We start from the raw sequence: 11,897 nt of genomic DNA, 5'->3' as shown, positions 1-11,897 counted from the left end.
TCAATATAGGCCGACTGGGCAAATGTGACAGACACTGTCAGTGGAGACAAACACAACATAAATATCCCTGGATACAAAGGCAAATTAATAATTGAACTGTCTGAGTTATCGAATTGTAACATTAACATTCAGACATTGGTGGTGTCCTAGAGTTTCAGGATATTGAGATGAGAAGCCATTTCTAGGCATATTAAAAATGTCCACTACTGTATAGTGGGGACTGGGGACCCCTGCTGGTAAAACCGAAGAAGCTACCCAGATCAAGAAAGGTGGTTTACTCTATACAGGAGAAAGGCAAGGAAAGCATCATGCAATGGAAAACTGTGTTACTATGACCTCTACTGGCAACTTCCTGTTTGTTCAGGGAGGAAAAGTATTGTATGATTCCTTTCATGTTGAATGTTTAGTCCAATAAGTCTGACAATTTATTTGAGAAATTACATTTAAAGACACATCTCATCCACAGACAGCCGTGCAAAGCATTTCTCTGTACACAAGCATTTCACTACACCCACAATAACATCTGCTAAATATGTGTATGCGACCAATACAATTCACATATTATTGTTCTCCCACATTGTACCCGTCAAACCAGATATACATTAGAAGTATCTATTACAAGTGCTTTACGTTGTAATATAATCAATTATGTTTAGTTTCATCACACAGAGAGAAAGAAAAATGCAATCTAATCTAAAATGCAATCACATATTTTCGATGTGTTTGAGCAGATTTACAAATTAAGTCTTTCCGGTCTTCTTAAGTTTGATGATTCTGAAGGAGCTGATTTCAGTGTATGTTGTCTTGAGATAGGTCTGCAGCTGTAATGCAGCCTGAGAAGGAGGTAGAGAAGGAAGGTGTTGTTGACAGGGAGATAGAAAAAGTGAAAAGTGAGAGATCGATGCAACCTAACTATATATTTCTGCAGATTCAAAAATCAAGTCTTTCCGGTCTTCTATGGCTGATTCTGATCTATGTCACCCTGGCAGATAGCCTAACAGCCTAACAGTTAAGCGCGTTGGTCGCTCTGAAAAGAGCATCTGCTAAATGACTCAAATGAATATATGTAAGTAGGGCATTTGTTGTTTCTGAGTGTTGAGATAGGCAAAGAGAAAGCAGAAGCACTTACATTCTGAATAGACACTTCAAGAGACGCATCAGTTGAATTGGGTGGAGCAAGAATGGATATAGTTCCACTACCAATCACCCTCTGAATGTCTAAAAAATATGACATACTTTGAGTTAATGGCAAAAAAATATAATCTTTCAACCATCCCTTTTCGATGTTGGTGTCCTGTAACACTGAAACTTAGTTCCAGTTTTTGGTGTTTCCCAAAATAGGTACAGAGCAAAATAGTATCAAACACATCATGTACGCTTGAACTGTTAATTATTTAAAAAAGAGGGATCAAGGGTTCTGACCTTTTGTGCAGGTCTCTGCATAGTCAGGACAGCAGTCATTTAGAGTCTGACAAACCTCGTCACAGAAGCACCCTCTGAAGCAGTTCACGTTGGCGCCTTTACAGCACAAGGCCGGCCGTGCAGAACAATTTCCTTTAGGATGATTGGAAAAACATAAATTATTGAACAGGAAGGTTAACTGTAAAGCTTTGATAAAATGTATTTTAAAAAAATCACATTTTGATGTGGTAGAGGAGAAAACTAAAGGAACCTGGAAATGAGAACACTGGGAATGATGTGGAAGTGGAATTGGTTGCGTTGGTTGTGTTGGTTGCATTGGTTACGGTGGTTGCATTGGTTGCGGTGGTTGCATTGGTTACGGTGGTTGCATTGGTTGCGGTGGTTGCATTGGTTACGGTGGTTGCATTGGTTGCGGTGGTTGCGTTGGTTGCATTGGTTGCGTTGGAGACTGAGGACACCGTGGCTGATCCAATCTGCACACCTATAAACAAAGACAGTAAATGATGCCACCTCAGACACAAGTAGCATGTTTACAATTTGAAGTTTCTACAATTTCAAGATTTTACAACTATTATTAATAGTGATCAAGGGCCTCCATAAAAACAGAGATGATAAAACAATGGCCCAGCTATACCTGTCACACAAGTAGTCTGGAAGTCTGGGCAGCAATCTTTCAACCTTATACAGGCCACATCACAGAAGCACCCTCTGAAACAGGAATTGTTGAGCCCAAGACAACACAGAGGTGGATTTGAAGAACATCTCCCTAGAATGCAAACATATAAAAACAAGTATGAAAATATGTTAAAAGCATAGGTGTACTTTACTTTGCTACTGAATGTAAATTCTGTAATCTGAATGAAAATTCTGTAATCAAAAAAGGAACATTTTAAAATGATGGGACAATAATTCAAGTATATGGTAGTTATATTTACAGGATTTGATTCATAATTTATTTTATCTGATGCATTGCAGAGAAACTTACTTGAGAATGAAGCCACCAGAGGAACTGGGCTAGTTCCACTAATCCCAGGAAATGGTGTCGATAAATTGCCAAAGTGATATTGAGTGGTATTCAATGACCCGCCTGTAGTGGCCAGAGTTGTCCATGCACTCTGAGAGCTTGTATTGGTAGATGGAGTTGTTACATTTGATGGCAGAGCTGTTGCATTTGGACGTTGATGCGTCAAACTTGATGCTTTAGTTGTTGCAATAGATGTAGGATTGTCTGTGTTTGACACTTGAGATGAGGCACCAACCAGTGAGGGTGTTACATCTGTTGACGAGGGTGTTATACCAACTGATGAAGTTGTTGAGGATGAAGTGGCTGTTGAGCTTGACAGTGGATCATTTGACCTTGTTTGTTGGACAGGAGTCCCACTTGACTGTGGGGCTGCTGAGCTCAATGGTGGATCAGTAGGGCTCAATGGTGGAGTTGCTGTTCTCAGAGGACAAACCGCAAGACAAATTGGAGTCATTCATGCAGAAGAGTTAAGAAAGGTTTTGCAAAACAATATATGAATGGACTGGAAAGCCTATTCAATTTATTTGTGTCGTATTTATTATCAACAGTACTGTTTAGGAATGTTTTATTCTCACGTTGATATGGGATAACCAGTGTACAGTACAAATCTAATAAAATGGCTAAAATGTTAACATGACATTTTGTATTGAAGTCCATGACTACATTTTCATGTAAGAAAAGGTTAATCGACGGTATGTGTGTGTGCTCACCTACCTGTAGTAGTCTGTCCATTTACCGTGTGAAGGATCAACAGAAGAGCAAGGAGTGCAGTGTAACCCATTCTGATAAGTGCCAATTATCCTGTCTGTTTTCTTCTAAACCTTTAAGGTCAATGTCAGTGAAGTCGTTTGGAGCTCTCTACTCTCATGTCCTGTTTATCCTGTTTAGCTAGAGCTCCTCCTACCTGCGTGGTAAGGAAATGGAGGTATGACTGCATTCCTATCATTAATCTTGTCTGACCAGATTATAAAAAAAAATTTAAAAAATTTAGGTGGTAGATCAGCTTAATATTGCAGATAGGTTGTGGCTTCTATCAATGTAATTCGCTGCATCTTTTCCAATCCCATATACAGTGGGGGAAAAAAGTATTTGATCCCCTGCTGATTTTGTACGTTTGCTCACTGACAAAGAAATGATCAGTCTATAATTGTAATGATAGGTTTATTTGAACAGTGAGAGACAGAACAAAAAATCCAGAAAAACGCATGTCAAAAATGTTATAAATTGATTTGCATTTTAATGAGGGAAATTAAGTATTTGACCCCCTCTCAATCAGAAAGATTTCTGGCTCCCATGTGTATTTTATACAGGTAACGAGCTGAGATTAGGAGCACACTCTTAAAGGAAGTGCTCCTAATCTCAGTTTGTTACCTGTATAAAAGACACCTGTCCACAGAAGCAATCAATCAGATTTCAAACTCTCCACCATGGCCAAGACCAAAGAGCTCTCCAAGGATGTCAGGGACAAGATTGTAGACCTACACAAGTTTGGAATGGGCTACAAGACCATCGCCAAGCAGTTTGGTGAGAAGGTGACAACAGTTGGTGAGATTATTCGCAAATGGAAGAAACACAAAAGAACTGTCAACCTCCCTCGGCCTAGGGCTCCATGCAAGATCTCACCTCGTGGAGTTGCAATGATCATGAGAACGGTGAGGAATCAGCCCAGAACTACACAGGAGGATCTTATCAATGATCTCAAGGCAGCTGGGACCATAGTCACCAAGAAAACAATTGGTAACCCACTACGCCGTGAAGGACTGAAATCCTGAACGTCCGCAAGGTCCCCCTGCTCAAGAAAGCACATATACATGCCCGTCTGAAGTTTGCCAATGAACATCTGAATGATTCAGAGGACAACTGGGTGAAAGTGTTGTGGTCAGATGAGACCAAAATGGAGCTCTTTGGCCTCAACTCGCCATGTTTGGAGGAGGAGGAATGCTGCCTATGACCCCAAGAACACCATCCCCACCGTCAAACATGGAGGTGGAAACATTATGCTTTGGGGGTGTTTTTCTGCTATGGGGACAGGACAACTTCACCGCATCAAAGGGACGATGGACGGGGCCCATGTACCGTCAAATCTTGGGTGAGAACCTCCTTCCCTCAGCAGGACATTGAAAATGAGTCGTGGATGGGTATTCCAGCATGACAATGACCCAAAACACACGGCCAAGGCAACAAGCACATTAAGGTCCTGGAGTGGCCTAGCCAGTCTCCAGACCTTAATCCCATAGAACATCTGTGGAGGAAGCTGAAGGTTCGAGTTGCCAACGTCAGCCTCGAAATCTTAATGACTCTGAGAATATCTGCAAAGAGGAGTGGGTGTAACGGTTTTCTTGAGTTGAAGGAGAGGCGGACCAAAACGCAGCGTGGTTATTATTCATGGTTCTTTAATAAAGAAACTATACATGAATAGACTAACAAAACCAAGAAATGTGAAAAACCAAAACAGCCCTATCTGGTGCAAACACAGAGACAGGAACAATCACCCACAAAACCCAACACCAAACAGGCTACCTAAATATGGTTCCCAATCAGAGACAATGACTAACACCTGCCTCTGATTGAGAACCATATCAGGCCAAACACAGAAACAGACAAACTAGACACACAACATAGAATGCCCACTCAGATCACACCCTGACCAAACAAAACATACAAACATACAAAGCAAACTATAGTCAGGGTGTGTAGTACTCCGGCCGCAAAACCTGAACCTATTGGGGAGGGTCTGGGTGGGCATCTGTCCGCGGTGGCGGCTCTGGTGCTGGACGTGGCCCCCACTTCACCATAGTCTTAGTCCACCACCTTGTCCGCTTCCGTGGCCTCCTAACCACGGCGACCCTTCTAAATGACCCCACTGGACAGAGGGGCAGCTTGGGACAGAGGGGCAGCTCGGAACAGAGGGGCAGCTCGGGACAGAGGGGCGGAAGCTCTAGCCGCTCGGGACAGAGGGGCGGAAGCTCTAGCCGCTCGGGACAGAGGGGCGGAAGCACTGGACAGAGGGGCAGGGGCTCTGGCGCCTCTGGGCTGAGGGGCTCTGGCGCCTCTGGGCTGAGGGGCTCTGGCGGATCCTGGCTGACTGGCGGATCCTGGCTGACTGGCGGATCCTGGCGGCTCCTTGCAGACTGGCGGCACTGGCGGCTCCTTGCAGACTGGCGGCACTGGCGGCTCCTTGCAGACTGGCGGCACTGGCGGCTCCTTGCAGACTGGCGGCACTGGCGGCTCCTTGAAGACTGGCGGCACTGGCGGCTCCTTGCAGACTGGCGGCACTGGCGGCTCCTTGCAGACTGGCGGCACTGGCGGCGCTGGGCAGACTGGCGGCACTGGGCAGACTGGCGGCACTGGGCAGACTGGCGGCACTGGGCAGACTGGCGGCACTGGGCAGACGGGTGGCTCAGGCGGCGCTGGGCAGACGGGTGGCTCAGGCGGCGCTGGAGAGGAAGGCTCTGGCAGCGCTGGACTGAGGGGCTCTGGCGCCTCTGGACTGAGGGGCGGGAGCTCTGGCAGCGCCGAACAGGCGGGAGATTCCGGCAGTGCTGTAGAGGAGGAAGGCTCCGGCAGCGCTGTAGCGGAGGAAGGCTCCGGCAGCGCTGGAGAGGAGGAAGGCTCCGGCAGCGCTGGAGAGGAGGAAGGCTCCGGCAGCACTGGACAGGCGGGAGTACCTGTAGGGATGAGACGGAGAGACAGCCTGGTGCGGGGGGCTGCCACCGGAGGGCTGGTGCGTGGAGGTGGTACCGGATAGACCGGACCGTGCAGGCGCACTGGAGCTCTTGAGCACCGAGCCTGCCCAACCTTACCTGGTTGAATGCTTTCGGTCACCCTGCCAGTGCGGCGAGGTGGAATAGCCCGCACTGGGCTATGCAGGCGAACCGGGGACACAAGGCTGGTGCCATGTAAGCCGGCCCAAGGAGACGCACTGGAGACCAGATGCGTAGAGCCGGCTTCATGGCACTTGGCTCGATGCCCACTCTAGCCCGGCCGATACGCGGAGCTGGTATGTACCGCACCGGGCTATGCACCCGCACTGGGGACACCGTGCACTTCACAGCATAACACAGTGCCTGCCCGGTCTCTCTAGCCCCCTTGTAAGCACAGGAAGTTGGCACAGGTCTCCTACCTGGCGTCGCCACACTTCCTGTGTGCCCCCCCCCAATACATTTTTGGGGCTGACTCTCGGGCTTCCATCCACGCCGCCGTGCTGCCTCCTCATACCAGCGCCTCTCCGCCTTCGCCGCCTCCAGCTCTTCTTTGGGGCGGCGATATTCTCCAGGCTGTGCCCAGGATCCTTTTCCATCCAACTCATCCTCCCATGTCCAGTACTCCTCGCACTGCTCCTGCTGCCGCTGCCTGTCACCACGCCGCTTGGTCCTGTTGTGGTGGGTGATTCTGTAACGGTTTTCTTGAGTTGAAGGAGAGGCGGACCAAAACGCAGCGTGGTTATTATTCATGGTTCTTTAATAAAGAAACTATACATGAATAGACTAACAAAACCAAGAAATGTGCAAAACCAAAATAGCCCTATCTGGTGCAAACACAGAGACAGGAACAATCACCCACAAAACCCACCACCAAACAGGCTACCTAAATATGGTTCCCAATCAGAGACAATGACTAACACCTGCCTCTGATTGAGAACCATATCAGGCCAAACACAGAAACAGACAAACTAGACACACAACATAGAATGCCCACTCAGATCACACCCTGACCAAACAAAACATACAAAGCAAACTATGGTCAGGGTGTGACAGTGGGACAAAATCCCTCCTGAGATGTGTGCAAACCTGGTGGCCAACTACAAGAAACATCTGGTCTCTGTAATTGCCACCAGAGGGTTTTGCCACCAGGTACTAAGTCATGTTTTACAGAGGGGTCAAATACTTATTTCCCTCATTCAAATGCAAATCAATTTATAACATTTTTGACATGCATTTTTCTGGATTTTTTTGTTGTTATTCTGTCTCTCACTGTTCAAATAAACCTACCATTAAAGTTATGGACTGATAATTTCTTTGTCAGTGGGCAAACGTACAAAATCAGCAGGGGATCAAATCCTTTTTTCCCTCACTGTATATATATTTTTAATAAATAGATATTATTTTAAATATATATGTGTGTATATATATATACATACTTGTATATATTTTCCTTTATTATTTTCCCCTAACCCTTCCACTCCTCCCCTAATTGTAGTAAACTAATGGACAACAACACTTAGGCTTCTATTTCCAGCTTATACATACTATATACATTTTACGGACACAGTATATTTTACATTAGTTATCTTTCTGTTTGTTTTTAGTCCCATCCTTCAGCTATCCTCAACCCCTCCCATCTATCGCTGAACAACATCCAGTTTGGATTTCTATTTGCCATATATTTTTGTGCTGTGCTGTTTCACAAAAGTTCTGTACCTTTCTATTCTCATAGTTTCTACAGATTGTAAATAAAATAAACATTTTTGCCAAGAGTATTATTATATTATTGATTAATTGACTATGACTTTTCAAATCACCCAGCAGTGCTATTTGCAGAGTTAGCTCCAGGTAAATGTTGCAATTCTTCAGCCATTCCTGAATTTGCGAGAATCCAGAGGTCATAAACATTTATTATTACAGGGACATTGTTGTGAACATGAAAAATGACATACAGATACTGCAAGAATCCATCAACATTAGCTTTTAGACTTTTGAAAATATGTATTGTTGTGATGCTTGACACAGAGAAAAGTCTTATTTTTAAAGCTATTAATGTACATCAGGGTTCGCCAACCATGTTCCTGGAGTGCTACCCTCCTGTAGGTTTTCGCTTCAACCTCAGATGTAACTAACCTGATTCAGTTTATCAACCAGCTAATTATTAGAATCAGGTGTGCTAGATTAGGGTTAGAGCAAAAACCTACTGGACGGTAGCTCTTCAGGAACAGGGTTGGAGAGCCCTGATGTACACTATATTGAAGCATAGAATGAAGCTTCATTATTGACTGCATATTTGGCCAAAGACTGAGGTAAATCTTAAAGAAAGCTTTAAATGTGTTAAAGAACTGTAAGAAGCACTTTTCAAGGGTCTGAAAAAGCCTGCATTTCTGTGAGGTTATATTTTATTGCGTTCATACATAACCTTGGTTGAGTTGCACTTAGGTGCACCAGGAAACAAACGGGTCAAGGTATTTGAGCAGCAGGTTTTGTTACATGCCTAAGATTTTAGAAACCTCATATAGTAATCTGATAGCATTGACTATAAATATGATTTGACCTGAACTTGAGCTGTAAAATAACATGCACAGGGTTATCGAACAGTAGCCCAACGTTACTGTCAGTCAAATGTGGCATTATAGCAGGCAGTGTTAGGGTTTTCATAGTGCTTGTAGGGGTTATTTTTGTCCAGGATACTAAGGCACACCCAGCAGAAGTACTGACCACAGGTGAAACAGGCCATCTTGTTACAGCCACCGGTCTTCTGTAAATGAGAGGATAGACACTGGTCACGAAGATGACGTCAAGCCATGCCATGTCAAAGGTACAATAGGCTGGTTATAGATCTCAGGCTTACCTGTATGTTGGCACGGCAGGATGGACATTTTTTGCTGTTCTGGCCTTTCCAGCCTTCACTCAGGCTCTCCTCCACCACTGTGTTGAGAATGTGTTTCCCATAGCGTTTCTCCAGGAACATTCTCCTCTCCTCACTGCCTGAGGCATAATCTTCCCATAGGCCCTGGAGCCCAGCTACAGGCAGAAACAGACAAACACAGAAAATGGCGCACAAGCTGGGATAAGAGTTTGATTGAGCCAAAGCAACCTGGAATGACTGCAATGACTCAACAGTGGATAGAGCTAAACATTGGATACTTAAAATGCCATGACAGTGCTTAGAGGCACAGCATCTCAAATACATTAATTGTGTTTATTATTTCTTTAAGAATTATTGAAACATTCTATTCTAAGTTACCTTCCACAATCATACACTTTAAATTTTAGGTTTTCACACAGCACCAAGGCTCCGAAAGTGTGACTGATCAACAGGCTTGCATGTGGTTCATTTGGTTGCATATAACTTACACTGAATGGTTTCTCTTACCCTCCGTCTGAGGTACACCTGCATAGGATGACTCAGCAGCTGAGTCAGAGCCTGAGGCCAGGAGTGTGTTTGCCCTCAGTTTACAGTAGGAGGTGCCATGGTAGGTCTTGCGACAGATAGTGCAGAAGGCATAGCGGCAAGAAGGGCAGAGGGCAGCGGTTGTGTCCGGTTCCAGCACCACTGGGGCAACACAGGCCTTGCGGGCGCAGTAAATCACGTCAGCCATGCGGTCCAGAGTGGACTGGAGCAGGAGGCGGTCGTAACGGGTGAATAACTCCTCCCCAACCAACCGCTTCACCTTAAACAACAGTTAATTCTCTGGGTTTAGTTTCCACATAGTGTAGAATAGCAGTTTCACACAGGTTAACTTCAGATATTCCCTGAGGAAACTGTATTTCAACTTCGATCTCTAGAATAAACATCTATTCACTTCAGTTTTTCATTACCTGTGAGGGTGTAGCTGTGGAGCTGCACTCAGGCTCTGGACAGGTAAGGCCACGGACGTTCCCGTCTCTGATCTGGACCGTGAAGTACTCCGACATGCATTCGTTGCAATAAATATGGCCGCACTCTCTGTACTGACTACAGCCTAACTTGCTCATGAAGCAGATCCCACAGTCATATGCCTGTCCCTCGAACACTCTCAGCCTCTGTCTCTCATCATAGTCCAGCAGATGCACCAGGAGGTCTGTGTCTGTGGCTAACATTGACAGGGCCCTTGGGTCCAGGGACACTGCAGCCTCATCAGAGGTTTCAACTACACTTCCTTCTGGTTCCCCCTGAGAGTCTCCAGCCTCGCTGCCCTCAGTAGATGGAGTGGCTTGGCCCTGGTCATTGACAGGGATCTCCAGCGGTGGCCGGATATTCAGGAAGTCAAGCAGGTCGTCTCTGAGGAACTGGACCCAGTAGAAGAGGACCACACTGCCCACAGTGTCCTCCCATATCTCATCCAAATGCTTACACACTGCTGAGAGCTGAGACATTAATCAATGATTACTACACATACAAATTATGTCTAAAACTCAATACACTTCACAGTATTGAATACATTTTTGATCTAAACATACCTGACTATGGGAGAGCCACATACAGCTCAGTATAAACTTGGGTGATGAGGTGGAGGGGTAATCCAAAGGTAGGTCGAAGGTCAGCACCAGAGGAGGGAGGAAAGATATGACATAATCTCTGTGCTTGTCACCTTGGTATCACAATAAAGACAAAAGAAGCCTGGATACCATTCATCTGCTTTACTAGAATAACCTGAGTATAGAATATATATTTTGTCAATGTGTATTGTAGCATAACCGAAATAAAGGCTACAATAAAACTGGTAGTGAGATCAAAATAATTCAATACTCATATAACGGTTTCTAAATTGTGAGCTGAGGTGATTTGCATAAATGATCAAATAATGACTATTATTTGAATCCAAACCTGCTTTGACAATCACACTGAAGTCCCGAGGAAGGTCCAAAGAGACCTGGATTTCCCCACCCAATCCTGACACAGCCCGTCTGAACTCCTGACTGTAGATACTCGCGAGCGCCAGCAGTTCATCCTCCTGTTCTTCCAATTCCTCGTTCATAATACTCCAGCGTCACTTCACTAAATCTACTAAACGTATTATTATAGCTACGTTTATGAGAATAATAGGCCTACACTAGATACAATACTTTTTTCGATTTGGTTTAGCTCCTTTACTATTGTAAATTTACTTCCGCGTTCTATTGCCTCCGAAGCTCTAATGTTGTTGTGAACCCGCCTATAGGAAATCTCTGGACTTCGAAACGTAGAGCTAGCTTCCTGTTGGTTGATTCGGGTACTTTCAAATCAAACCAAATCACAATTTATTTGTCACACACGCCGAATACAACAGGTACCATACAGTGAAATGCTTACTTACAAGCCCTTAACCAACAATGCAGTTTTAAGAAAATCCCTAAAAAAAAGTAGAGATAAGAATAACAAATAATTAAAGAGCAGCAGTAAATAACAATAGCGTGGCTATATACAGGCGGTAACTGTTATGGGTGTAAGATGGCACAGTGATGCCATCTGTTGGTAAATGTTCATTACTGCAACTCTTGTGTTTTACCGGGGTGCTTGAGATACCCGGATGCGTTGTCATGTACTGAACAAGACTGGTTACTCGCATCAATGCCTCTGTCTCGTCATTTAACATTCAAACAGTAACTGTACAGAGTCAATGTGTCAAAGTGCGGTGGGCACCGGTGTCGAGGTAATTATGTACATGTAGGTGGAGTTATTAAAATGGCTATGCTATTTGAGGATTTGAGGACCCATGACAAATCTTTTCAGTCTCCTGAGGGGGAATAGGTTTTGCCGTGCCCTCTTCACGACTGTCTTG

General features: G+C 44.9%; 2 protein-coding genes across 6 annotated transcripts; both read right to left on the bottom strand.

Annotated features, from left to right (window-relative positions):
* Window positions 1–395: 395 nt before the first annotated feature.
* LOC149983950 (uncharacterized) lies at window positions 396–4,532 on the bottom strand. 2 transcript variants are annotated; one of them, XM_090231521.1, is made up of 8 exons: window positions 3,161–4,532; window positions 2,408–2,860; window positions 2,057–2,188; window positions 1,845–1,903; window positions 1,673–1,736; window positions 1,423–1,554; window positions 1,130–1,218; window positions 396–833 (listed from the first exon to the last, which is right to left on the bottom strand). In XM_090231521.1, the coding sequence occupies exons 1-8, from the start codon at window positions 3,225–3,227 to the stop codon at window positions 741–743; spliced, it is 1,089 nt and encodes a 362-aa protein (XP_090087647.1). In that variant the 5' UTR covers window positions 3,228–4,532; the 3' UTR covers window positions 396–740. The 2 variants fall into 2 exon arrangements, with proteins under 2 accessions (XP_090087647.1, XP_090087646.1); XM_090231520.1 differs by having other exon boundaries at window positions 1,673–1,903.
* Window positions 4,533–8,042: 3,510 nt separating this feature from the next.
* LOC110521538 (E3 ubiquitin-protein ligase RNF14) lies at window positions 8,043–11,573 on the bottom strand. 4 transcript variants are annotated; one of them, XR_002473157.3, is made up of 6 exons: window positions 10,964–11,563; window positions 10,597–10,727; window positions 9,976–10,503; window positions 9,511–9,827; window positions 9,005–9,177; window positions 8,043–8,911 (listed from the first exon to the last, which is right to left on the bottom strand). XR_002473157.3 is itself a non-coding variant. In XM_021599142.3 (6 exons), exons 1-6 carry the CDS (start codon window positions 11,112–11,114, stop codon window positions 8,768–8,770), a joined length of 1,425 nt encoding a protein of 474 aa, XP_021454817.3. In that variant the 5' UTR covers window positions 11,115–11,573; the 3' UTR covers window positions 8,043–8,767. The 4 variants fall into 4 exon arrangements, 2 of the variants coding, with proteins under 2 accessions (XP_021454817.3, XP_036825106.2); XR_016495166.1 differs by having other exon boundaries at window positions 10,597–10,632; window positions 10,964–11,318; XM_021599142.3 differs by having other exon boundaries at window positions 9,530–9,827; window positions 10,964–11,573.
* Between the last annotated feature and the right edge of the window lie 324 nt (window positions 11,574–11,897).

The sequence above is a fragment of the Oncorhynchus mykiss genome, chromosome 4 (assembly GCF_057628025.1).
Source record: "Oncorhynchus mykiss isolate SJ-2025 chromosome 4, ASM5762802v1, whole genome shotgun sequence".
NCBI lineage: Eukaryota > Metazoa > Chordata > Actinopteri > Salmoniformes > Salmonidae > Oncorhynchus > Oncorhynchus mykiss.
This window is presented reverse-complemented; position numbering and strand designations above follow the sequence as displayed.

What these genes read in the sequence shown, in the direction of transcription:
- LOC149983950 (XM_090231520.1), bottom strand. Translation starts at nt 3,227, where the DNA reads ATGGGTTACACTGCACTCCTTGCTCTTCTGTTGATCCTTCACACGGTA. An exon ending in AAATGGACAGACTACTACAG is followed by an intron (nt 2,861 to 3,160) that starts GTAGGTGAGCAC and finishes CTCTGAGAACAG; the next exon opens with CAACTCCACCATTGAGCCCT. An exon ending in CCCAGTGTTCTCATTTCCAG is followed by an intron (nt 1,555 to 1,672) that starts GTTCCTTTAGTT and finishes ATCATCCTAAAG; the next exon opens with GAAATTGTTCTGCACGGCCG.
- LOC110521538 (XM_021599142.3), bottom strand. Translation starts at nt 11,114, where the DNA reads ATGAACGAGGAATTGGAAGAACAGGAGGATGAACTGCTGGCGCTCGCG. An exon ending in CCACAGCTACACCCTCACAG is followed by an intron (nt 9,828 to 9,975) that starts GTAATGAAAAAC and finishes CTGTTGTTTAAG; the next exon opens with GTGAAGCGGTTGGTTGGGGA. An exon ending in AGGTGTACCTCAGACGGAGG is followed by an intron (nt 9,178 to 9,529) that starts GTAAGAGAAACC and finishes TTCTGCCTGTAG; the next exon opens with CTGGGCTCCAGGGCCTATGG.